The sequence below is a fragment of the Natator depressus genome, chromosome 5 (assembly GCF_965152275.1).
Source record: "Natator depressus isolate rNatDep1 chromosome 5, rNatDep2.hap1, whole genome shotgun sequence".
Lineage (NCBI taxonomy): Eukaryota > Metazoa > Chordata > Testudines > Cheloniidae > Natator > Natator depressus.
The window spans coordinates 27,162,799-27,187,229 of NC_134238.1; the positions used below are offsets into that span (position 1 = coordinate 27,162,799).

The window sequence follows — 24,431 nt, forward strand, 5'->3', positions numbered from 1 at the left end:
GAGAACAGCCGAGCTCCATCCTCTTTGGAACCCCCTTTCAGGTAATTGAAGGCTGCCATCAAACCCCCCCTCACTCGTCTCTTCCGCAGACTAAATAAGCCCACTTCCCTCAGCCTCTCCTCATAAGTCATGTGCCCCAACCCCCTAATCATTTTTGTTGCCCTCCGCTGGACTCTCTCCAATTTGTCCACATCTCGTCTGTAGTGGGGGGACCAAAACTGGATGCAATACTCCAGGTGTGGCCCCATCAGTGCCGAATAGAGGGGAATAATCACTTCCCTCAATTTGCTGGCAATGCTCCTACTAATACAGCCCAATACGCCATTGGCCTTTTTAGCAACAAGGGCACACTGCTGACTCTCATGCAGCTTCTCATCCACAGTAATCCCCAGGTCCTTTTCTGCAGAACTGTTGTTTAGCCAGTCGGTCCCCAGCCTCTAGCGGTGCATGGGATTCTTCCTTCCTAAGTGCAGGACTCTGCACTTGTCCTTGTTGAACCTCATTAGATTTCTTTTGGACCAATCCTTCAATTTATCTAGGTCACTCTGGACCCTATCCCTACCCTCCAGCTTTTTTACCTCTCCCCTCAGTTTAACATCATCTGCAAACTTGCTGAGGGTGCAATTAATCCCATCATCCAGACCATTAATAAGGAGGTTGAACAAAACCGGCCCCAGGACCAACCCTTGGGGCACTCTGCTTGATACCAGGTGCCAACTAGACATCGAGCCGTTGATCACTACCCGTTGAGCCCGACAATATAGCCAGCTTTCAATACACCTTATAGTCAATTTATCCAAGCCATATTTCTTTAATTTGCTGGCAAGAATACCGTGGGAGACCATACCAAAAGCTTTACTCAAGTCAAGATACATCACATCCACCACCTTCCCCATATCCACAGAGCTCATTATCTCATCACAGAAGGCAATCAGGTTGGTCAGGCATGACTTGCCCTTGGTGAATCCATACTGACTGTTCCTGATCACCTTCTTCTCCAAGTGCTTCAGAATGGATTCCGTGAGGACCTGCTCCATGATTTTGCCAGAAACTGAAGTGAGGTTGACTGGTCTGTAGTTCCCCGGGATCTCTTTTTTCCCCCCTTTCTAAAATATGGGCACTATATTTGCCTTTTTCCAATCGTCCGGGACTTCCCCCACTCACCACAAATTTTCAAAGATAATGGCCAATGGCTCTGCAATCACATCAGCCAACTCCCTCAGCACCCTTGGATGCATTAGATCTGGACCCATGGACTTGTGCACATCCAGCTTTTCTAAATAGTCCTTAACCTGTTCCTTCACCACTGAAGGCTGCTCACCTACTCCCCATACTGTGTTGCCCAGTGCAGCAGTCTGGGAGCTGACCTTGTCTGTGAAGACCAAAACAAAAAAAGCACCAAGTACTTCAGCTTTTTCCACATCATCTGTCACTATTTTGCCTCCCCCATTCAGTAAGGGTCCCACACTTCCCTTAACTTTCTTGTTGCTAACATACCTGTAGAAACCCTTATTACCCTTTACATCCCTTGCTAGATGCAATTCCAATTGTGCCTTGGCCTTCCTGATTAAACCCTGCATGCTCTAGCAATATTTCTATACACCTCCCTAGTCATCTGTCCAAATTTCCACTTCTTGTAAGCTTCCTTTTTGAGTTTAGACTCACTGAAGATTTCACTATTAAGCCAAGCTGGTCGCCTGCCATGTTTGCTATTCTTTCTGCACTTCAGGATGGTTTGTTCCTGTGCCCTCAATAAGGCTTCCTTAAAATACAGACAGCTCTCCTGGATTCCTTGCCCCCTCATATTAGCCTCCCAGGGTATCCTGCCCATCAGTTCCTTAAGTCTGCTTCTCTGAAGTCCAGGGTCCGTATTTTGCTACTCTCCTTTCTTCCTTTGTTCAGGATCCTGAACTCGACCATTTCATGGTCACTGCTGCCTAGGCTGCCACCCACTTCTACTTCCCCTACCAATTCTTCCCTGTTTGTAAGCAGCAGGTCAAGAGGAGCACGGCCCCATGTCAGTTCCTCCAGCACTTGTACCAGGAAGTTGTCCCCAACACTCTCCAAAAACTCCAATCAGGAAACCCAAATTCACAGTGCACTTCAACTGCTCTGAGGCACAAGTTGCAACAGCCACTTTTATTACACTAAAAGAGTATGGTACGAATTTGATGGCATCACAAGCTGTGTCAGAGAGAAGTTTGTTTTTATACCTCTTGGGAGTTTTTGAACCCTTCCATTCATCTACAACCCTTCTTTTTGGTGTAGAGCAGTGGTTCTCAAACTAGGGCCGCCGCTTGTTCAGGGAAAGCTCCTGGTGGCCCAGGCCAGTTTGTTTACCTGCCGCGTCCGCAGGTTTGGCTGATCACGGCTTCCACTGGCTGCAGATCACCGCTCCAGGCCAATGGGGGCTGCAGATAGCGGCATGGGCCAAAGAATGTGCTGGCTGCCCTTCCTGCAGCCCCCATTGGCCTGAAGTGGTGAACCATGGCCAGTGGGAGCCGCGATTGGCCGAACCTGCAGACGCAGCAGGTAAACAAACCAGCCCGGCTCGCCAGGGGCTTTCCCTGAACAAGCGGTGGCCCTAGTTTGAGAACCACTGGTGCAGAGGGAGCACTTGTGAACTTGTAATCACTGAAACTACAGATTCTTAATCCAGTAGATAAGAACTCAAAACCCTATTTGAATGATTTTTATCTTTTTATTCACACAGTTCTTTGGTGGCACCCACTCTGCCCACAAACATCAGGATTTTCTGTGCTTGATGGTGGCTCTGCCAGAGTGTGAAAAAAAAAATCTATTTTTAGGACAGAAACGAACTTCCTGTTCTTATCAAACTCAAAAAATAAGTTTCTTTCTTGTTTATGTAGCATGTACACTTGGATAATTCTAATCTCCCAGATGTTAGAGAATAGGAAAAACCTAACCATTCTGGTTTTGAATTGAGATAATCCCACTTGATTTGGGGCAATTACAATTCTTCAATCCCCACTATAGTGGGGATCAATTCACTGGACATTATAGACCACTGGCATTAAATAGCCTCCCCTAAACTGTCCCAGATTCTTCTGAAGGGAAGGAGGAAATTCTGCCCTTTTATGAGAGAAAAGTTGCAATTGTTTGTGGGATGCCACAGTAAGAGTTTTTTTTTCTGAATTCTGATGAGCTGGAAGGGTGTTATTTGGCTCTTTTGTTTAGCTGACTTTGATAAATTAGTGTAAAGTATTTCAAATAAAGAGGAAGAACTTTTGATGTGTGTGTCATGATAAGGAGCTCTGGATGGGACTGCTGGTCCAGGACAGATTTCTGAAAAGGAAGTCTAGACAAAAATGGTTGAGAATTATCCAAAGGGGCAAAAATCTCACTACACACTGCAGACCTCTCCAAATTCTCTGTAAAAGCTAAGCCTGCATGAAGCGGGTGTCAAGAGGTTCAGAGCCGGCCTGGAAGAGAGAGATTTGTCAGTGGTACTGAGGATGATCAGCTCTCATTTAGGACCTTCTGTGCTTTGTACAATGGTAGATGTAACTTCACTTGCGGTATGAAGAGCTCTTCCTATAGTGAAGGGAACTGTGGGTGAAGCTGATCTGCTTGACTGCATCGATGCAGACAGCACTGATGCATAGCTCAGGCACTCAGAGGAACACAATTCAAGTTTCAACTTCAAGGATGCACACTTTAAAGACTTCAGACTGGCTTCTGGACAGGTTTCAAGGAGTCCTTTGTCTAACCGCTCTTATGCTCAAATAAATTGGTTAGTCTCTAAGGTGCCACAAGTACTCCTTTTCTTTCTGCATGAGAATGAAGCAGATTTGACAACCTTCACTGTTGTTGGAACCAGTGGCATGAACAGGTATAAAAAACTGGCCACTTTTGGAGGGGCACTTTGTGTCCCTGCAACCAGAGGAGCTGCCTTTCCTTCCCCCACCCCAACTCCTGCGTCCAGAGGAGCTGCCTCTCCCCAGCACAGCCCGGTGGAGTTGGCTCTCCCTCTCTCCCCCACGGCCCTGGGACTAGAGGAGTTGTCATCTCCTGCCCTGGACCAGCACTGAGGAGCTAGTTCTCCCTGCTACAGGAGGTGGAGCTGGCTCTTCTCCTTTCCCACAATGGCCCAAGGGCCAGTGGAGCTGGCTCTCCCTTCCTCCACCGCCCAGGGGCCGAGCAGTTCGCTCTACCTGCCCCAGCGGAGTTCTGTGCCCAGGCTGATTTGTGGGGAACTGTGCCCCTGCTTGCCCCCCCCTTGTGCACACCCCTGGTTTGAACTTAATAAAAATTAGTTGATGTACATGTAGTAATAGAATCCAGATCATTTTCTTAACTATGTTGGTTTTACAGTGACAGGAATAAATATTTTAGTACTAAAGATAGCAGGTATAACTCAAATATACATAATGCGAAATACAAAAAAAAGTGTCATAATTCCTATTCATTTCCTTTTATCAGAGTTTTTTGGTATTTAACATAGAACAACTTAAGAAGTTACCTGTATCATCCTTTCCATCACAGATTTCTGAATGAAATTTCAGTCAGGTTTTTCCTTCCCCAACAACACTCGCTGAAACTGTCAGCGAGGAGACTATATTTTCAAGCCCATATAATCACCCCCTTAAAGTAGGAGTTTTGAAGTATGAGTAAGTATGGAATAAATGTAACTGGAAAGGGATTAGCTTGATCAAAAGAGACACTAAATACACTTTTAAAAACATTAGTCAATTTCCATACAAAATCAGGATCTAATATACTACCAAGGCATTTATATACCGCTCACTATTTTGGTGTTTGCGCACCAGTTACCTGGACTGAAGTGACAAAACTATAAATCATACCACCGTGAATCAACAGTAAATATAAGTAGGAAAAAAAACGGCCTATTACTAGCCCTCTCTGTTCTAGTCTACCCAAATTCTGCTTTTGAAATATTTCTTGCCTCCTGTTAAGACCAAGCCACAACTCTTCTCTCTGAACTGCTCTACTGGCTATCCATTGCTCTGTGTATTTCTGCCTTACATTAAAAGGTACATTTCTACTTATAACTGAATTAGTCTCCTTTCACTTTCCCCAGATCTCTGGAAACGCTCCCTCTATGTCCTTCCCCTCCCCAAACATCTCTATTCCTTTTTCCGTGCAACTCCATTCCCCTCTCAAACCTATTCCAGCTTTGCGCACGTCATTCAAATTTCTACTAAAACTCACTTCTGTCACAAAACCCATGAGTGAATTAAACAAACAAAAATTCAGCCACCAAGAGGTAAGTGAACTAATGCATGATCTTGTTTGTTCTCTCCCGCCATGGTGTCACATCTAAATTCTGAATCATAAATTCTTCGCAGCAGGGACTACTGTGAGGCTCCTAACAAACATCTGGCATAGTAAAAATAAAATAATCATTAAAAGAAATGACCACTAAACAAGCTGTACCAGTTAAGTTCTTACCTTAGTAAAATTATTCAAGTGGCCTAGTTTTCTCATATTTGAAACACCTTGTAATTTGGCCACATTTTGGAGAATCTCCCTCAAGTTATCATAGGGTTCTGCAAAAGAAACAGATTATTGGTAGATATGATTCAGAAAAACAAGCATTCACCACATATTTTCCCAAACATAATAGGTACCCTGTTTATTTTTCCTGCTTTTGGTTAAGGATCTAGCCTGTTTTTCTTCAAAGAGTTCCGATTTGGCTTACACCTAGAACCGCAATATGCGTATTTGCGTTCCCAGAGTAAGTGGCACAAGCTCAAGAAGTGGACACACACCTATTTCAAAGGAAAATTTTAGCAATACCCTGTTATTAAACAAACTTCAGCAATTTGTAAATCTAGATATTTATATATTCTCCAACACTACAATACCTGAGTACATCAGAAATCTTAATGAATTTATCCTCAGCATCTCTGAGAGGGAAGTATTACTTGCTTTTTGCAGACTGTGAATTAAAGCACAACGAATGAGCAATTTGTTCAGCGTCACTCAGGAATTTTGTGGTCAAATTAGGAAGTGACCCTGATCTCCCAAATACTAGTGCAGTGCCTTAGCCAGAGGCTATTCTTCCATGATACCAAATTGTAGGCATGCATTGTTTAACAGAAGCTGTACAACATTCAATAAAATATTCACCTTCTTAACTTTTCTGATATTAATACCTTATATTTATTTCCCAACCAACCACTATCCCAGGCCATACCACGGCCAGAGAGGGACCCGCTAGGAAGCAGCAGCAAGAAGGAGTTTGCCTGGAGGTGGATCTATTGTAATCAAGACTCAGGGAACTGCTTTTCTAAAGCAGCCAGGACCAGCTACAACTGAGAACATGAGACATTAGCCCTTTCAAGTAATCCTATCACAGACTGGAAAAGCATTATTAGTGAAATATGTAATGCATTTTCTACTGTCTTAGTGAAACTTGCAGCTGGAAAAAAAGGACAGCAAGCACCTTCTGACCAGCCAGCTCTGTGCAAAGCAGTTTGAAAATGACTGCTCTAATCACAGAGAGCGCTATCCCCCATAACTCCATAAACACATTACTGGTCTCTGTCGTTCAAAAAGATTTACTGCAGATCACAAAATCTGAATAAATGGACAAGTCTCTACTCAAGACATATCCTGAACTGATGTAGAAGAACAGGGCAAGAGCCTGCCCTACCACTAGGAGATGCAACCTTTACTCCAACAAAATTTACTCCAACAGTCTAACTTCCAACTGAACAGTCAGTAAGCACCATCAATTAGGTAACTGGTCAAACACATAGACGATAGCTTGGGGAGAGAGTGTATGGTAGAATGTTATGCATCAGGGTTAAACCAAATAAAACCCACTAAACAAACTGAGGTCGATATAAAACATTTCTACACATATATTTGGATACCACATCAAAAGCATTTACTTTTGAGATGATCATACAATTTAAAGATGGAAGAGATTCTATTGGCAGGTCCATCATGATCCAAGTTCAGGATTATTCTGTATAGTTTATTTTTCTAGCATTTTATCTAGTTTTAGATGCTTCAAGCTGTCAAAGCCATAACAAAGGAAAATTAAAGAGAATGATGCTAGGGTATAGTTATGGTACTGTTTTCAGTTTAGGTCATAACCCCTCATTTCAGGGCTTATAACCGAAGGGGAAAACTACCTCCCTATTATTTTTCTTCTCTGAAAATATAATTTAACTGACTCCTATTCTTTTTGGTTTTGCTTTTAGCATTGCATAGGTGGGAATTTCCCTAGCTCACAAAAGCTTTTGGACCTGTAACACACAGCTGCCAATACCGCCGAGCCTTCTAAAATGTTCATCTTCAGTTCTCTGATAAACAGGGAGCAAAGAACGCCGTAAATTATCAGACTTAAGCCGATAAAGTTTAAACTTTGAGAGGAAGGAAGGTGGACAAATAGGAATTTAGTTATATCTTCAGAGAGGCTGAATTATAGGCAAGTACGTTTCTCTAATGATACAGTCAGTCATTCTTATTCATACAGAGTACAAAGCTTGAAAGAAATCTTGCTAAACTAATCTTCTAGCTTACCGAGGGGCCAAAAAGCATCCCAAGCTTTTCATGCAACTCAGAATCCTGGATACTTTCCAAAACCCCTACCATCAAACAGGAACCCCCCCCCCCACACACACACACACCAATCCCCCAGTAAGATCTCATTGCAGCACAATCTTGCTGTCCTGGAGAAGGGACTCCAGTATACAAGCTACAATATAAGCAGAAAATTGAGAGGACAAGTGGTCTTTTCTATTACTAAACTACAAAGATGAGTAAAACAATTTGGTCCATTATGATCTGTTCATACCAGCAATATACAATTGCAGAAGGACCAGGCTGATAAAGAATTACAGAATGCCACCTCAGAATACACTTGTTCAGGAGAGAAGTATGAAGTAGTCAGCATGTAGGTCAAACATCATCAACTCAAACCTTAGTTCCAATCAATACTCACAGGGAACGGATTCCAACTAGGTAAAAGAGGTATGGCTCATTTTCATATCATTACCAGAAATAAACTTGAATAAAAGGGCGTAAGATGAGAGAAATACCAGTGAGAGGGGTGGGGTAAAACAACACAGAGTGAACACAGTTTATGGAAAGTTATCTGGCTCAGCCTGACTACAGCCATTCTTTTCCTACCTGCAACTGAGATATATATCCTCACCCTAACCAGACCTGAGGTTCTGCAGCTAACTGGATTCCCCTTGAATCAAAGATCCAAGATTCAGTGCAGAACTTTCTCCTTGACATCCCTGTAAATTCTTATATCATGGCAGCAGGGGGAAGTCCAGAACTGGTGTGTGTATATTTGCAGAATAATGGATTGAAATTTCCTATAAATAGTAGGAAAAGGTAGGAAGATATGATTGGCAGTGTTGCCAACTCTCACGATTTTATCATGAGTCTCACAATGTTTAGTTTTCCTGAAACACTAGCTCCTAGAATCAATCTTTCATTTAAAAAAAGTTTTTTAGCCCTCCTGGTTATGGAGAAAAGCTTGAAAATATGACAATCATAGAATCATAGACTTTAAGGTCAGAAGGGACCATTACAATCATCTAGTCTGACCTCCTGCACAACGCAGGCCACAGAATCTCACCCACCCACTCCTGTAACAAAACCCTGACCTATGTCTGAGCTATTGAAGTCCTCAAATTGTGGTTTAAAAAGACTTCAAGGTGCAGAGAATCCTCCAGCACATATGCTAAAAATGCAAAATCAGAAAGCAAGAAGAATCCATATTTTACAAAATTCTCATGACTTTTAAGCACTTGAGGATGGAGATACTGCATTTACCCCACCTGAATCATAATGTGAGTCAGAGATTCTATTCCCTAGCGTGTTCAAGATAACACCAAAGAGCTCTACTTCATAAAGCAGCCAGTGAAGGGATGGACCACAAGCTGTAATCATCACACTAGCACCAGTGACACCACCTTCCCCTAGCAGATTTGGCAGCATTATTTTTACATGTGGTCAGACAATGTTCCAACCACTGTTCCTGTTAAGCATATACTGGCAGAACAAACAGGAAGCATGGTAGATTTCCACAAAAATGTCAATGACTCTATAAATGAGTTAATTGATTAATGTGTAATTTCACACACATCCCTTCCAAGATGCTTGATCAGTACTTAATACAATAACCAGTGCATGTATTGTGAGTATATTTACAGTAGAAACAGCAGGCTGAAGCACCAGCCAATATCACTTCTATCAGAGGATCCTACAAAACTAGTCTAAAGCAGAACTACCCAAACTTCCCCTTCTACACTGGAGTCTCATAACAGCCCCGCTGCTAACCCACTCCCATCTACTGCAGAAAGTGACTCACCCAAGAGGAGCACAGTGGTGGCAGCATTTAGTTGGCTCCACCCCCGGAGGTGCCCAGGGCAGAGTGGCATGGAATGGACAAGGTGTCCTTGCCTTCCCCCCCCTCTTGCCAGAGCCTCTCACTCCCACAGACTCAGGACAGTTTAAAAATACCCAGGGCTGTTGACCAGTGGGCATCCAGGACTGGGCAGCAGCAGGAAGAGCACTCAAGGAGTCCCCAGAAATCACGGAGGGGAGAGCAGCAGGCGGCTGCTGCCTGGGGAGGGCTGGAAGGGGCCATGCTCTCCCCGTCTCCTTTACCACCTCTGGTAAAGGAGGGGTCCTGTCCTGCCTTGGACCGGACGCTTGGCTGGCCAGAGCCCCGTGGAAACCTCACTCCCTGACCCCTGATAACCTCACTGCACCCTGCCCAGGGGCGAAAATGCCTCACAGTTTGAAAACAAATGGTCTAAAGTGCTAAAAGTGAGCTCAAACAGAAACTTCCCTAAAGTCTTCTCTCAAGTAACTAAAACTAAAGGTCAGGAACTCCTTTCACCTCACAACATTGCATTTAGAGACATAAAGTGGGTGAGGGCATATCTTTTATTGGACCACCTTGCATCTCTAATATCCTGGGACTAATTTACAACTACAGTGCATGCAAAAGTTCATTTAACAACTCCGACTAAAAATTATATAATTTTTTTTTCTTCCTCTCATTTTAAGAGGACCACAGAATTAACAAACAACCCCAGACAACCACTGTGTTATACCTGAATCACATGAAGATTACACAAAGTATTTAGGTGCAATGGAGTTGTTTGCAAAGAAGCCTCTGAGAACAGCCTTCCAAACTCGATGCTGTCCACAGGAATTAAGCAGAGCATAAGGAATAATCTGACTAGAAACATTCAATGGAATTGAATCAATCACTGGTCAGAGTTAAGTAGATAGACGTAAATTATTTTTTGAAAGTGAAAGTTCTTTACAAGTACTCAGCTTATCAAGGTGTTCATTCAAGTTTGGAAGATCGTCACATATCAGGCTCATTAAGAAGTCAATAAACAATGTTTTATCAGTAAACAATGCAATCTGAGGCACTGCATGTGAACGAAGGCATAACCTTCACTATCAGTTTATTGAGGTAATGTCTGGAGGGAAAACTATTCACAATGACAATAAGCACTCTGAATTCACACCCACATGCATGTGAAGTCCAGAATTCAGAAACTACTCCAAAAATTTCAGTTCCTTCACTCAAGCAGGCAATGCATCTGACTTCTAAGATTTATAGGCATTGTTCTCAAAAGACACACCATGCTGCCCTTTTCATAGATGTGAATAGATTAAGGATTATTTGTTCTTTGTCCCCAGTCAAGGATCAGAATCCAATTGTGATAGATACTGTACACACAATTAAAAGAATCTCTGAAGACTTTACACTGAGTACACGATTCCCAGACATAAAAGATGGAGTTTAGTTGAGAGCATGTATCAGTAATTTAAGAGTAAAAAAATATATTAAAGGGATGCAATTACCACAAAAAAAACAAACAAACAAAAAAAACACACCACACAGCATAACTCTACATTTCCTGGGTTTAAGATTACACTTAAAAGAAATCCAAATATGTTAAAAATACACAGTTAATGACCGAAACACACTTAACTCTGCCCTGCAGTGACAATGACTGCACCACAAGTAAGGTGGGGCAGAATTTATCTGGGGCTCTGGTTTATGGTGGGGGCGGGGGGGGGGGGAAACGAGGTCAAAAACTGCTGTAAAAAAGATGCTCGGTGGACAGCTTTGCAGCAATGACTCCCCCCTCCCAGGGCATAAAGGTATGAAACTTGGGTGGGGCAAGTGTGTGTTCCACGCAGCGAGGAAGCTAGTGCCCACCCTCCCTCCCGCCCCTAGTGGAGGCAAATGGCAGGCTGGGTTAGGACCTGCTGTGAGTACTACACTAGTCGCTCCTTTTAAAGGGGGGCTGGAAAGGAATTTTTCCCACACCACCTGAATTTGACTTCGGCAGAGTGAGGTTTTTTCACTTTCTCCACAGTGGGTGTGAGAGGACCTTTTCTGGTGAGAAGAAAAGGTGGTAGGCCATATGTCACAATTTAGGGCTTGGCTACACTTGTGAGTTAGAGCGCATTAAAGCAGCCCCGGGCACCCTAGCTCACTACCCATCCACACTGGCAAGGCACGTAGAGCGCTCTCACTCCACAGCTAGAGCGCTCCTGGTACTCCACCTCGGCGAGAAGATTTACACTTGGTGCGCCTTGGCTGAAATTTCCAGGCGTCAGCGTGAACGAGGTGTTGCATTACTGCCTTCTGATCAGCCTCCGGAAACGTCCCATAATCCCCTTAAATCAAGTGGCCACTCTTGTCATTGTTTTGGAATCACTGCAGGAATGCAGATATGCCCTTTGAAAGCTCTGTTTCTGACAGCTGGCATGCTTATCTGCTCCGAGACAAAGCAAACCATTACTGTGGAATGGTGGGGGGGGGGGGGAAGGGTGCGGCGGGGGGGGTCTGCTGCTGTCTGAACTTACAAGACAGCATGCTGACATGCTCTCCTCCCCCCCACATACACACAACACACTCCCTGTCACACTCCACCCCATCTGAAAAGCACGTTGCAGCCACCTGCATGCTAGGATAGCTACCACTATGCACTGCTCTCTGTGGCCATTGCAAGAGCTGCTAATGTGGCCACAGCAGTGCACTTGCAGCTGTCAGTGAGGACAGACTGCAGCGCTTTCCCTACTGCGCTCTGCGAAGGCTGGTTTAACTCAAAGCGCTCTACATTTGCAAGTGTAGCCATGCCCTTACTTTGTAAGGTTGGGCGGATGTCCAGTGCAAGTACTCCATAGGGACGGCAGCCAGTGACCAGATAAATGGCCTGTTAAAGGACTTAAAAGGAGGTAATGGATAAAGGAACAGAACGGGGGAGGGGATTGGGGACTTCTCTGATTGGTATGGCAGGGAACCAACCTCCCCTCTCCCCCCATTCTCATAGCCCACCTTAACCCTCTTATGAGGGTGGTGGATGGTAAGGTCCAAGCCAAAGATTAGCTGGGGGACCTGGACAGAAACAAAGGGGGGCTGGTGGAAATCCCGGAGAACTGATTTGAATAATCATGGATTTGCCTGCACTGTACACTCCATCTGCCGGGTAGTCCCAGACATCTATATAATAAAGTTGCAGCCTGATTAAGATCCATAACAAGTGTCTCATGTCCTTCTTGCGTTGTACCCAGACAATGAAATACCTATAGGATTAGGATTAAGGCATTTTAATGTTTGTGGTCCCTGACTAGACTAAACTGATGTTTAAATACTGGATTTTTTTTTTTCCATATACTCCCCCCTCACGCAGATGTAATGGAGCAGTAAAAAGCTCTCAAAGCTCACTGGTGAATCTGGATTTTAAACTGCAGTTAATATATTAGTTTAGAGAGCAGTACTATTAAAATGAGCATTATGTGAAATGGAGGTACTTCTATTAGATAATTGGGACAAAGAAAAAGATTAACAGGTGAATCAATTTAAATCATGAAGTGGAAAGCCTCAATTTAAATGAGCTTTTCCATTTGTACTTCAGATATTTTCTAAAAAAGGCACACTCATTGATGGATATAACCATTAAATCATGTTGATTTACAATTAAGTAGAATCTTTATACTAGATTTGGTACATCTTTTTGTGACTAGAAGGGTACACACTATCACATTTATTTAAGCAATTACATAACTTAATATTTGCAAATTCTTATTAACTGTACATTTTTAGTATTTAGAAAATTAATTAACTTCTCTCTCATTATTTGTGTCAAGAGCATTAGGACAGTAACTGGAATTTAATTAAAGACACAAAACTGCATATAAAATGTATTTTTATTAAACAAAATAACCGTAAGCGTTTTGGATACATAACCATCTTTTATCAAAATATGTTTCACAATTACAACTAAATGATTTATTAAACAGAAAGATTAATTGTACTCATTGAATTAAACTGATTTCAGGGCAGCCTGGGAAACTTTTCAAATACATCTAAGTAAAAGGAATGGGAATGTAAGTTCCTACTTGCCCAAGTCTCTTGAAAATGAGCAGTCTCCTAAATTACTTAGGCTGTCCTTCAGACTTTTAAAAATAGTAGATTTCATCCCCTTCTCCCTCCTTGTTTTTATTCATAGACTGGATGAGGGGAAAAAAACAAGTTTTCCAGCTTTTTCAACTCCCAATAGATTTTCCAACTTAAAATATTTTTTCATTTGAACTAATTCAATCTGTGCTGCTGAAGAGACTACTGCTGTCTAAAGCTGGTTTAGCACTTCAGTAAACTCTGCGCAGGTGCTTAGCTAATGACGTCTACCAGTCCAATGGTGTAACTTTTTTTAAAAACATTAGCAAAACCTGTGCTGCTTAAATAAATAGTTCACCGCCAGCCCTGAAATTTATTACAATTGGCATGACTGATGGGCATCTAATTGTCACCAATGCCATAGCTGCATCATCTTGTCTAGGAGTTAGGCATCTACCCTAGTACTCTGGGTTGAAAATATTGGAAAGAAAAGGAGGAGTAAGTGCTTGATCCATCTGCTTCTTTACAGCCTGCAACAGAACTTTGTTGTTGGGTTTTTCCTTTCTTCAGTGTCTCTTGAAGTTTTTTCAAAATTGCAACAGAATCAACAATACAGCAGCAATCTTTCTGCAATTTATCCAAGGCTATGAAAATATGTTTCAATATAGTCAGGATATCTTCCACATTTCTCTTTAGTCTGATGTTGACTACTGTGGTGTGATAGTTCCATCTGTGTTGTCATGATTTTCTTCACGAATTGTCATCAGAATAGGCCAGTTCTTAATAAATAGCTCAAAAGTCAATCACTGAATTCCACTGTACATCTTGGGGGAGAATTAATTTGGATCTTCCGGCTCTCTTCAGTGAAGCGGAAGCAAAGTGATTGTTACCAAAGTATTCTGCAATTTCAACATTTTCCGTTTTTCTGGAGTTGTACTTAAGTTTTTGGCTAAAAGATGTACCAAACAAGCTCCGCATCCATATATTATAAAAATTACAGGTTCCCTTCATTATCTTCTTCTAGATTTCTTCTCATACATTTACAACATTGTCAGGACAAAACTATGCACTTGACACTTTTTTTCTGTTCACAGTTTGTTACAGCTTTTACTGCTACTTCTTGTAAGTATTATATTAGGAAATGCTCACACAGCATATCAATTGTTTCTGTAAAATAGACAACCCCATCTTCTGTTATCACACAATCACCTACGATTGGATTGTTGTGTACACACTGCTCCACCCATCAAGACTCAGATTAATGAGTATCCTGTCAATTTTTTTTCACACTGTTCAATTTCCCTCTGCTACACTGCATCAACCAACCTTCAAGTGACGTCTGCTCTTTCGGGTGGCGCATATCCTGGTCGTAATGATTGAACCATGTCAATGAAATGTTTCTTCTGAAGATGATGAAAAGGAGAATTTGTTGCATTAATGAACCAAGCAATCTTTTCATCTATGGAGTCTTGATGGAATTTGCTGGTCCCGATTACAAACTCATCCGTGGTTATACTGGATGGTGAAGTCTTTTTTTCTTGGGGTGGGGGGAGGGGGGATATAGGTAGTTTACCTTCTGATGTATGCTTACTTGCAACGCTGCTGGTGGTACCAGTAGATGACCCCAGCAGTAGACATGGCAGATGATGGGCATTCATAACCTCTTATGTCTAAGATGGACCCTGAAACAAAAATGGTTAAAAATAATGAAAGATTCCCCCTACTGCAGATGTTTGTACCACTGTTTAAATGATAGAATTTAATCTAAAAGTATTATAGGGAAATAGATAATCCTTATGATTTAAGTCTATTTAAACCCTTATCTCTAACAACATCCCAAACAGTTTGAAAGAACATTTAAAATGTTAATATTCATGAACTGCCTAATAAATACTTTTACTTTTAAATAGGAAAGCTTCACCTAGGATATTTGATTATATTGAGCAATAAAAAAAATCGGAAAAAGTACAGCCGTAAGAGCAAAAATAGTAATTGATAAGTACTCCACAAACATACCAATTATAATTTGAAAATAAACATTTTGAAATTCATAAGTAATCCACCCAAAACACAAATTTATGACAATAATCTAAGCTATCTTATCATAGTAAAACACGGTAGGCAGTCGATAATAATGCAAAAATAATTTTACTAACCAGTTGACCCAGACTGTTCAGAGATGCACTTCATCTTCAAAGTCATTGCCTTCTGAAGAGCATTTTTCATAATGTTGTTTCATTCTGACAGCCAAGTCTTGCATCTCTTTGTTGCACTGTTTACATTTGGCATATGTTCCTTTTTACTTAGAGGTACAGGTATTTTCTTGAAAATATTCCCTACAGAATCTTTTTAGGACCTGCGGGCGTGACAGGCTTTTCTTTCCTCCCAGTCTCCAGATGTTCAAATCAACACTAGAGGCTGCTCTCTGAAGAATGTTGTCCTTTCTTCCCATAGTCCTGATTTGACACCAGTGCTGCTCCTTTCTGGTTGCACGCTCTGCTCCTTCTCCCCTTGTTACATAATTTTCCTGCCACACCCAACCATTACCCCCAGAAAAACAAAACAAAAACACTAACAATACAAGACTTCTGCTCATGTAACCCACATACCTTTTGCACGGCAGTATTTTATTTGCTTATAGGCCATTGATATATTAATGCATGCCTGTTTGTTTGTATCTCTGTGTACTCATGCAAGGAGACAGAGACTTCAAGAAACCATCCAGAAGCAAGGGCTGGTAGTTACTGGGCAGACCAGTGGTCTTCCATGAGTTGGAGAGCAAATTTTCATGGTGGGTGGAGACAATTTGAGAACTGAGAAAATCAGAGCTCAGGTAGGGAAAAGCTATAAAATAGGGGTCTCAAAGTCCCGGCCCACAGGCCATCTGCAGCCCGAGAACCTCCCCAATGTGGTCTGCGGGGCTCCAGCAATTATGGGGCCAGGTCTCTCCCTTGGCCCTGCCTGCTGCCCCCCAGACACTCCCCTTCCCCTGCCCCCCCCCGTGCGCAATTTAAAATGGCCCGGGGCCCCGCCCACCAGCAGCAGAACAGCGGAGCTGAGCGGCTTCCTGCACGCTTGCTCCAAGTGGCTGCTGGCCCCTCCCTGCGGCCATGGGGCGGGGCTGTGCGTCCACACGCTGCCCCTGCCCTGAGCACCCCTGAGGCCAATGGGAAGCTGTGGGGTCGGTGCCTGGGGACAGCAGCACGCAGAGGCCCCCCAGCCCGCCCTGCCTTGAAGACCCAGGTAAGTGATGAACCCCCCCCCCCCCAACCCTCTCCCAGAGCCTTCACCCTCACCCCCTCCCACCCCCAAACTCCTTTCCAGAGCCTGCACCCCTCCTCCTTTCCACACACCCCTTCCCACCCCCAAACTCCCTCCCAGAGCCTGCAATCCCACCCCCTCCTCCTGAACCCGCACCGCTGCCCCAGCCCAGAGCCTGCACCCAGCACCCAAACTCCATCCCTGAGCCTGCACCCCAGATGCCTTCCCGCACCAAAACTTTCTCCCAGAGCCCCAGCTTTTTAAAATTGGGAAAGAAACTTTCTCTTTGTCTATTGTTCTCTGGCTGCAGGGACACAAAGCAGCAATGCTATAAGTAGGAATGCTGTATAAGGTTTGAACCAGGTATGAAAAAGTATCTTCCATACCTAGAAGAAATTATTTGGATAGGGAATGTTTAGACAGACACAATAAGCTTTATTTCTTATTTTGGCTTGTGGATCTCCTCTGTGCTGATGCTCTTGTTTGCTTACAAACTTTAAGCTGAACCCCCAAGAAAGCTAGTTTGGGTGCTTAATTTTTGGAATTACTCTTAAAAATCTAGCAAAAGCCTAAATTCCAGATTTCTTTTTCCTTTTTTGTTTAATAAAATTTACCTTTTTTAAGAATAGGGATTGGATTTTTGTGTCCTAAGAGGTTTGTGCATGTTGTTGGATTAGGTGGTAGCAACAGCTAATTTCCTTTGTTCTCTTTCTCAACTCTTCCCCAGAGGGAGGGGTGAAAGGGCTTGAGGGTATCCCACAGGGAGGAATTCCCAAGTGCTCCTTCCTGGGTTCAAAGGGGGTTTATTGCATTTGGGTGGTGGCAGCGTTTACCAAGCCAAGGTCAGAGAAAAGCTGTAACCTTGGGAGTTTAATACAAGCCTGGAGTAGCAAGTATTAATTTTTAGAATCCTTGCGAGCCCCCACCTTCTGTACTCAAAGTGACAGAGTGGGGATTCAGCCTTGACATGAGCATCCAAGTAAGGCCCAGGGACGATTGTAGATGTCCCAGCAACAGAGGGTGGTGGAAACAGTACTCTCTCAAGACCTCCCTTGCAGGCCTCCCCTGCTGTCATCTTTTACAGCTAACTCTGACTAGCAGGCTTAAGTCTTCCTGTCAATAGGTATCCAAGTAAAGTTTTCCAAATCTTGGGTCTACTGTATAAATAAATATACATTTAGAAGAGATAAATCACTCCTACATGAGACTCTGTAAATTTAAAAATAAGTTGTACAACTTACTGGGCATGGATAACTAAAATCTGTATGAAAAATATACCATCATATGCAGTAGCCCGTTTAAAATGACCATAATTGTTATCTTTGTGTCTTTTAAAATATCCAATCTCGTGCCAGATTACTTTCTTCCTTTTTATTTTGTTTTAAATCTAAGTTACATGTGTATACAAGGCACCCTAAGCTAATCATTTCTTTTCCTTTAAGTGTTCTCAGATTGGACCCTTTTTTGCCAAATTCATAGGAAATCCAGAAAATTATTGGGTTTTACAGTTAAGTTATAAAGTCCCCCCCCCAAAAAAAAACCCCACAAAAACAGATTTTATAATGGAAATGGTGACAACTTTATTATATCAACTATAGCTACAGTATTTACCTTGAACAGAAGCACAGAGAAAAGCCAGAAGACCTCTTGTTCAGGCAATCTCAGGCTGCCACATAGTTAACGCTCAAGATACTTTTACATTTTGGAGAAGAGAAGGGGGAAACTGAATCAAGGCCATTCCTGAGCAGGTAAAGGACATCCCTAATGGCTGAAACAAATGCTAAACTTCAGGAATGCTGCTTTGAGAATGAAACTCTTAGTGCTGAGGGAGGATACCAGAGAATAGTTTTAAAATGAGAGAGTTTTGTGCTAAATTTAAAAAGTCAACCTGGTATCCTGCAAGCGATCACACAGATATACAGAATAAAATCAGTTACAATACAGTTTTGAAAGATAGTATGGGCCACTTGTTGTATCCAGCATCTCTTATAATCTTGTTTTTACAGCATTATAGTAAACTGATATTTTCAAAGCACTCAGAATGCACTATGTATTTGAAGCAAAGCAGTAAACTCAAGAACATTCAACAAAAGATCATAATTGAAGCCACAGAAGCCATATGTTGAATTGAACCATCTGAAAAGGTCCTATGCTCTTAATTGTTCAGTCCCTTTAAAGTTAATTATACAAACGAAAGTAGTGATCTTCTGAAATGTCAAATATTAATTAAACTAGGTTATAATTTACTATGAGTTATTACAATAAATCTCCTCCCCCTTCACCAACTCTAGTATGAAAATTCTAGCTCGTCCAACCATATCGGAAAAATGTTTAAAGCTAACTTAACAAAAATACATACTTCCCTTCACTTAATATGAAATAGTCATTGTATCCGATCTACCAGAGAAGCCTCCTTTCAAAAATACGTAAAAGAAAAAAAATCCAACAACTATAGGCCCTTCATAGTAGATATCAATTTTTGAAAAGTATCTATTTTTCAAATGTTGACATGGAATATCAACTGATATCAAGTAATTTAATAATGTTAAATAAAACATACACGTTCTTATTGAACCATAAAGCCAGACAAACCTAAGTTCAATTTTCTTATTAAGTTTAAGTATTTTTGTAGTTAGCAAATAAAAAAAATAGATCGGAACCACAGGCCAAGAAGTACAACTACATTAGTAAAAGGTACTCTGCAGTTCATCAGAACAATTGTAAAATCAAACATAGGCGTGCGTATGGGGTGTGCCGGGTGTACCCAGGCACACCCTAATGCAGGGGTGGGCAAGCTTGTCCTGCCCGGCCCGCCTGAGCTTTTGGCAGGGAGGCTCCCCCCGGACAGCGCTGCAGCAGCGTGGCTCCAGCGGGACCTGAGCTCCTGCTGCTCGGAGCCGCATGGTAAGGGGGTGGGGCTGCGAGCTCCAGCGGGCCGCTCCTGGACGCTGCACACAGAGGCTCCAAGAGAGGGGGGAGGTGGGGGTAAGCAGGCTGGGGCTGGGGGGGGTTGGATAAGGGGCAGGGAGTCCCGGGGACAGTGGATTGGATCGTGGAGTTCTAGGGAGTCAGGAGGCAGGCTGGGGGGGTGGATAGGGGTCGGGGCAGTCAGGGGACAGGGAGCAGGGGGAGTTGGTCTGGGAACAAGGAGCAGGATGGGTCAGGGATTCTGAGGGGGGCAGGAAGTGGGTGGGTATTGGATAGGGGGCAGGGGCAGGCTGTTTGGGGAGGCACAGCCTTCCCTATCTGGCCCTTCATACAATTTTGGAACCTCAATGTGGCCTTTTAATTTAATCACGATACGCTCTACATAGAAAGCCCACGTTCGCTCGCAGCATGCGTCCCCACTACTGCGGCACCGCGTTACCATTAGTCCTCCCCTCCCCTCTGACTACTATTCTAGAAAATTCTTTGACCTATATAAGCAGCCGCGTCAGGCAAGCCCAGCACAGTGTCTACAGTGTTTGTAATTTTTATCGCGTGTACTCTACTGAAATAGCATAACAAGCCCATGGCTTTAAGTTTTAATTCAATCGTATGTGCAAGCTGTTCATGTGAAAGAGCCTTTTTGAAACTAGCACATGTAAAAAAAACAAACTAAGAAGTACAATGTCCCAACAGCACCTCGACTCACTCATGATTTTGTACACTGAACAAGAATTGGCTTAGTCAGTTAATTACAATGATGTGATTGAGGAATTTAAGTCCATAACACCTCATTCTCTAGGACAGGAAGATGAAGAAACCTTAATCTGTTTTGGTCAATTTGGGTTAGCTCATTATCTGGTTAAAGATAAAGACCATGAAAATTGCCTGTATCTTTGTATACGCCTGGTTATCACTACAGCAAACATTTGGTATTTTGTGTCATTTTTTAAGTAAAGTTTAGTTTTTAATTTAAAAAATTAATCTTAAAGAAACTAAAACTTAACTATTTTTATTCAAACAAACTAATGTCCTTTATGAGTGAGTATTCAATAAATGTTCGCCTTTAAAAAAAAATTCCCTGGGTGCACACCCTAATGAAATGCGCTGCGCTAGGAAATCAAATCAAATTGTAAAATACGTCCATGTTAGACAGACTAGTTAACCTCAATAGTTGCAAATTCCATTCTTACTCAGATAAAATTAAAACAGAAAAAACCCAAATCTGTGGTACATATAGACAAGCTTTAAGTCTGACTCTGACTTGCACTTTTCAGCTATTCAAAAATGAACATTAAACCAAAACAGATTCAAATAAATCTGAAGTGTTAACAGAAGGAAAAAGGACTTCTAACAAAATATACAGCTTGAGCCCAATCCTATGAGGTACTGAGCACCCTCAACTCCCATAATGTCACTCAGGACCTTGCAGGGCCCAACCAAAGATTGGAACCCATAATCATATTAGCCATTATAACACTACCAATTACTTCACTCTCTCTGCAATAAGATTATCTTTGTACTTAACATTTAGGAGTTTGTTTATACTGCAATTAAAAAACAATGTTGGTCCGGGCCAGCTAATTCACGCTCATGGGGTGCAGGCTAAGGGGCTGTTTAATTGTGGTGTAGACGTTTGGGCTCAGACTGGTGCCCAGGCTCTAGGACCCTACAAGGTGGGAGGGTCCCATAGCTCAGGCCCAAGCACAAATGTCTACACTGCAATTAAACAGACTCGTAGCCCAAACCCCACAAGCCTGAGTCAGCTAGCACAGGCCAGCTGTCGGTGTCTAACTGTAGCATACATAGGCACCAACTCTGTGGGTGATCCAGGGCTGGAGCACCAATGGCAGGGGAAATGGTGGCTGCTGAGCACTCACTGGCAGCCTTCCCCCTTCCCCCATTCCCTCCCGGCGAGCCCCACAGATCAGCCCTTCACCCATGAATATAAATAAGTCAAAATACCGAACACAAAACTATCTGATGCACACCTTCCTGCAATCCTGAAGGTTTCAACTGCTCAGTCACTGAGGCCAAACATCAACAAACAGACAGAACTGAAGCGTTGCCAGGTGTCTGGCAAACACTAAAAACACTCTGGCAGGCAAAGAATTAATTGTATAAAGTTGTATGACAGTTTTATTATTTCTAAGAAATTCGAAATAAAATACACAATATAAATGTTTTCTTTTCTGAACACCATCTTCAGTGACATTACTGGCCCGCTGGGAGAATTTGAGGACTGGCACTGGCCCTAAGGCAAATTGAGTTTGAGACCCCTGCCCTAGATTGTGGTGGACCTACTGTATACTAGCACCACCTCCTCAAGTGCACTCAAAGAAATGGACTGCCCGGGCTCTGATTCATCCTGCTGCAGACAAGACAGGCCTGGTTTTTCCTTGGCTCAACACTTAAGCATCACCAGACACAGGAAGAATTGTGACTGTCCAGTCCCATTTCTGCCTACTAAACTTGTCTCCCCCTTCAGAGAAGTAGGAATAACAATCTCCTGCTTTGATGGGAATTGGGACAGAGGGTAAGAGAAGAGAAAACCGATCCAATCTGCACCTCTTCTTCCCCTCTTCCCTCCACACCAACGGAACTTCAAAACAGTTACCCACAGCATCAAGGAGACGTAAAGGCTACTATTTCACTGGAGAAAAATAGAAGAAACTGAAGTCCAGGTGATCTGTTTGGAGAAATAACTAACCCTTTATAAAGTATAACTTATACTTTAAAGTCTTGTGTTAATTAGTTCTCTTGGGATAGTCCTTTCTGGCTTACTCCATTTAAGGTTTACTAGCATTGCTTTCCTGGACCTAATCCTGCAAACCCTTACTCCCATAAATCATTTCTAATAGTAATTTCAATGAGTCTGTCACAAGTAAGGATTAGTTTTGTGACAAGACCCCGCCCCCCATCCTGCAAACAGTTTTGTATGTGCATAACCCTACAGACAAAAAAAAAAAAAAAAAAAAAAAAACCTGGAGTCGTCCTTGTGGAACCTTAGATACTAACAAATTTATTTGGGCATAAGCTTTTGTGAGCTAAAACCCACTTCATCAGATGCATGGAGTGAAAAACACAGTAAGCAGTACAGGTCTTTTCTTGTGCTGTAATATATATACACTGCTTACTGTATTTTTCACTCCATGCATCTGATGAAGTGGGTTTTAGCCCAGATTCTAACTTTCCAACGTGCTGGGGGGTGCTCACTGCTCGACTGCAACTGCTCAACCCCCTGCTCTGCTGCAGTGGGGGTGCCGTAACCACACAAGGCACATTCAAGTGCTGCCACGGCAGTGCTTTAGCGTTGCCCAATGCAGACTAGCTCTAAGAAAGGGGCAGGCAGTGGGAGGGGGAGAAGAGGAATAAAAAGGAATACATGGTTATTTTACCTATACCAGAGGCCAAGAAAGCCAGTAGGACAGACAAAGGGAGTAAAATTCTTGAAAGTTCCTGCAGCAAAGAGAAAAGGACAGGAAGATGCAATAGCAGATAACTGAACTGATGAGGAAACACCAAGTTGCTTGAGGGTATAAATACCAAAGTAAACTGCATCTCACCTCCTGAATAGTCATTTCCTGACAAATACCTTGCACTGAAGCAAATAGAGAACACAAAGTGCTGGGGACGCCCTTTCACCCACTTCCCCTCAGAACAAGGGCCTCCATCCACCGATCTACACCACAGGGCAGAGGCAAACAACTTTTTAAAAATCCTATGCACAACTGTGTAACATGTCTATGCATACACAGTTAAGAATTAGATTCTTTGCACTTCTGTCTACTTTGGTAATGATGGGTGAATGAATGGCTGGATTCTGCCTTTTCTTGTTAATATTTTTTCTAATTATTAAAGTTATATTTGTTTTCAAAATATGAAAGCTAGGGTTTATTAAGCAGACAGTCATATCAGTGTTAAAAAAAAAAAGTAAAGTAAAAAGTAGTCTTAAAAAAAAATCAGTTTCATCAATACATTTGAAATCTAGCCAAAAGCACAAAGTTATACATACTGTATCATGGAAATATTAGCAATATTATAGAATCATTGAAACGTAGGACTGAAATGGCCCTTGACAGGTCATCTAGTCCAGTCCCCTCCACCGGGGAAGGACTATATATTATATCCATGGTTCTCAACCAGGCATCAGAGGCCCCCTAGGGGGCCGCAAGCAGATTTCAGGGGGTCTGAAATTAGACTCATTAGGGCTCAGGGCAGAAAGCTGACCCCACACCACCCTGAGCCCTGTCAACCAGGGATGAAGTCCAAGCCTGAGAAGCTTAGCTTCGCGGGGCCCACTGGCACATGGGGCCACGGGGAATTGCCCTACTTGCTACCCCCTAACACCAGCCCTGGCTTTTATATGCAGAAAAACAGTTGTGCCACAGATGGGCCCATGAGTTTTTATATCATGTTCGGGGGCCTCAGAAAGAAAAAGGGTGAGAACTCCCGATCTACACCATCCCTGACAGATGTTTATTTAACCTGTTCTTAAAAACCTCCAATGACAGCAATTCCAAAACCTCCCTAAGTAATTTGTTCCAGCACCTAACTAACCTTACAGTTAGGTTTCAGAGCAACAGCCGTGTTAGTCTGTATTTGCAGTTAGGGAGTTTTTTCCAATGTCTAACTTAAATCTCTGTTGCTGCAATTTAAGCCCATTACTTCTTGTCTTGTCCTCAGTGGTTACGGAGAGCAATTTATCACCTTCCTCTTTATAACCACCTTTTACGTATTGAAGACTGCTTTATCCCCCTCAGTCTTCTCTTCTCCAAACTAAACAAACCCATAAAAAAAAAAAAAAAAAAAACACACACCACATACCACGTTCCTCCTACACCATGTTTTCAAGATG

At 42.6% G+C, this 24,431-nt stretch overlaps 1 protein-coding gene across 1 annotated transcript in view; it reads right to left on the bottom strand.

Annotated features, from left to right (window-relative positions):
- RICTOR (RPTOR independent companion of MTOR complex 2) overlaps positions 1-24,431 on the bottom strand; it is a 173,487-nt gene that overhangs the window by 129,970 nt on the left and 19,086 nt on the right. The window contains exon 3 of the mRNA XM_074952498.1: positions 5,434-5,531. Coding sequence (XP_074808599.1) covers positions 5,434-5,531 — 98 coding nt within the window. The remainder of the gene's footprint in view (positions 1-5,433; positions 5,532-24,431) is intronic.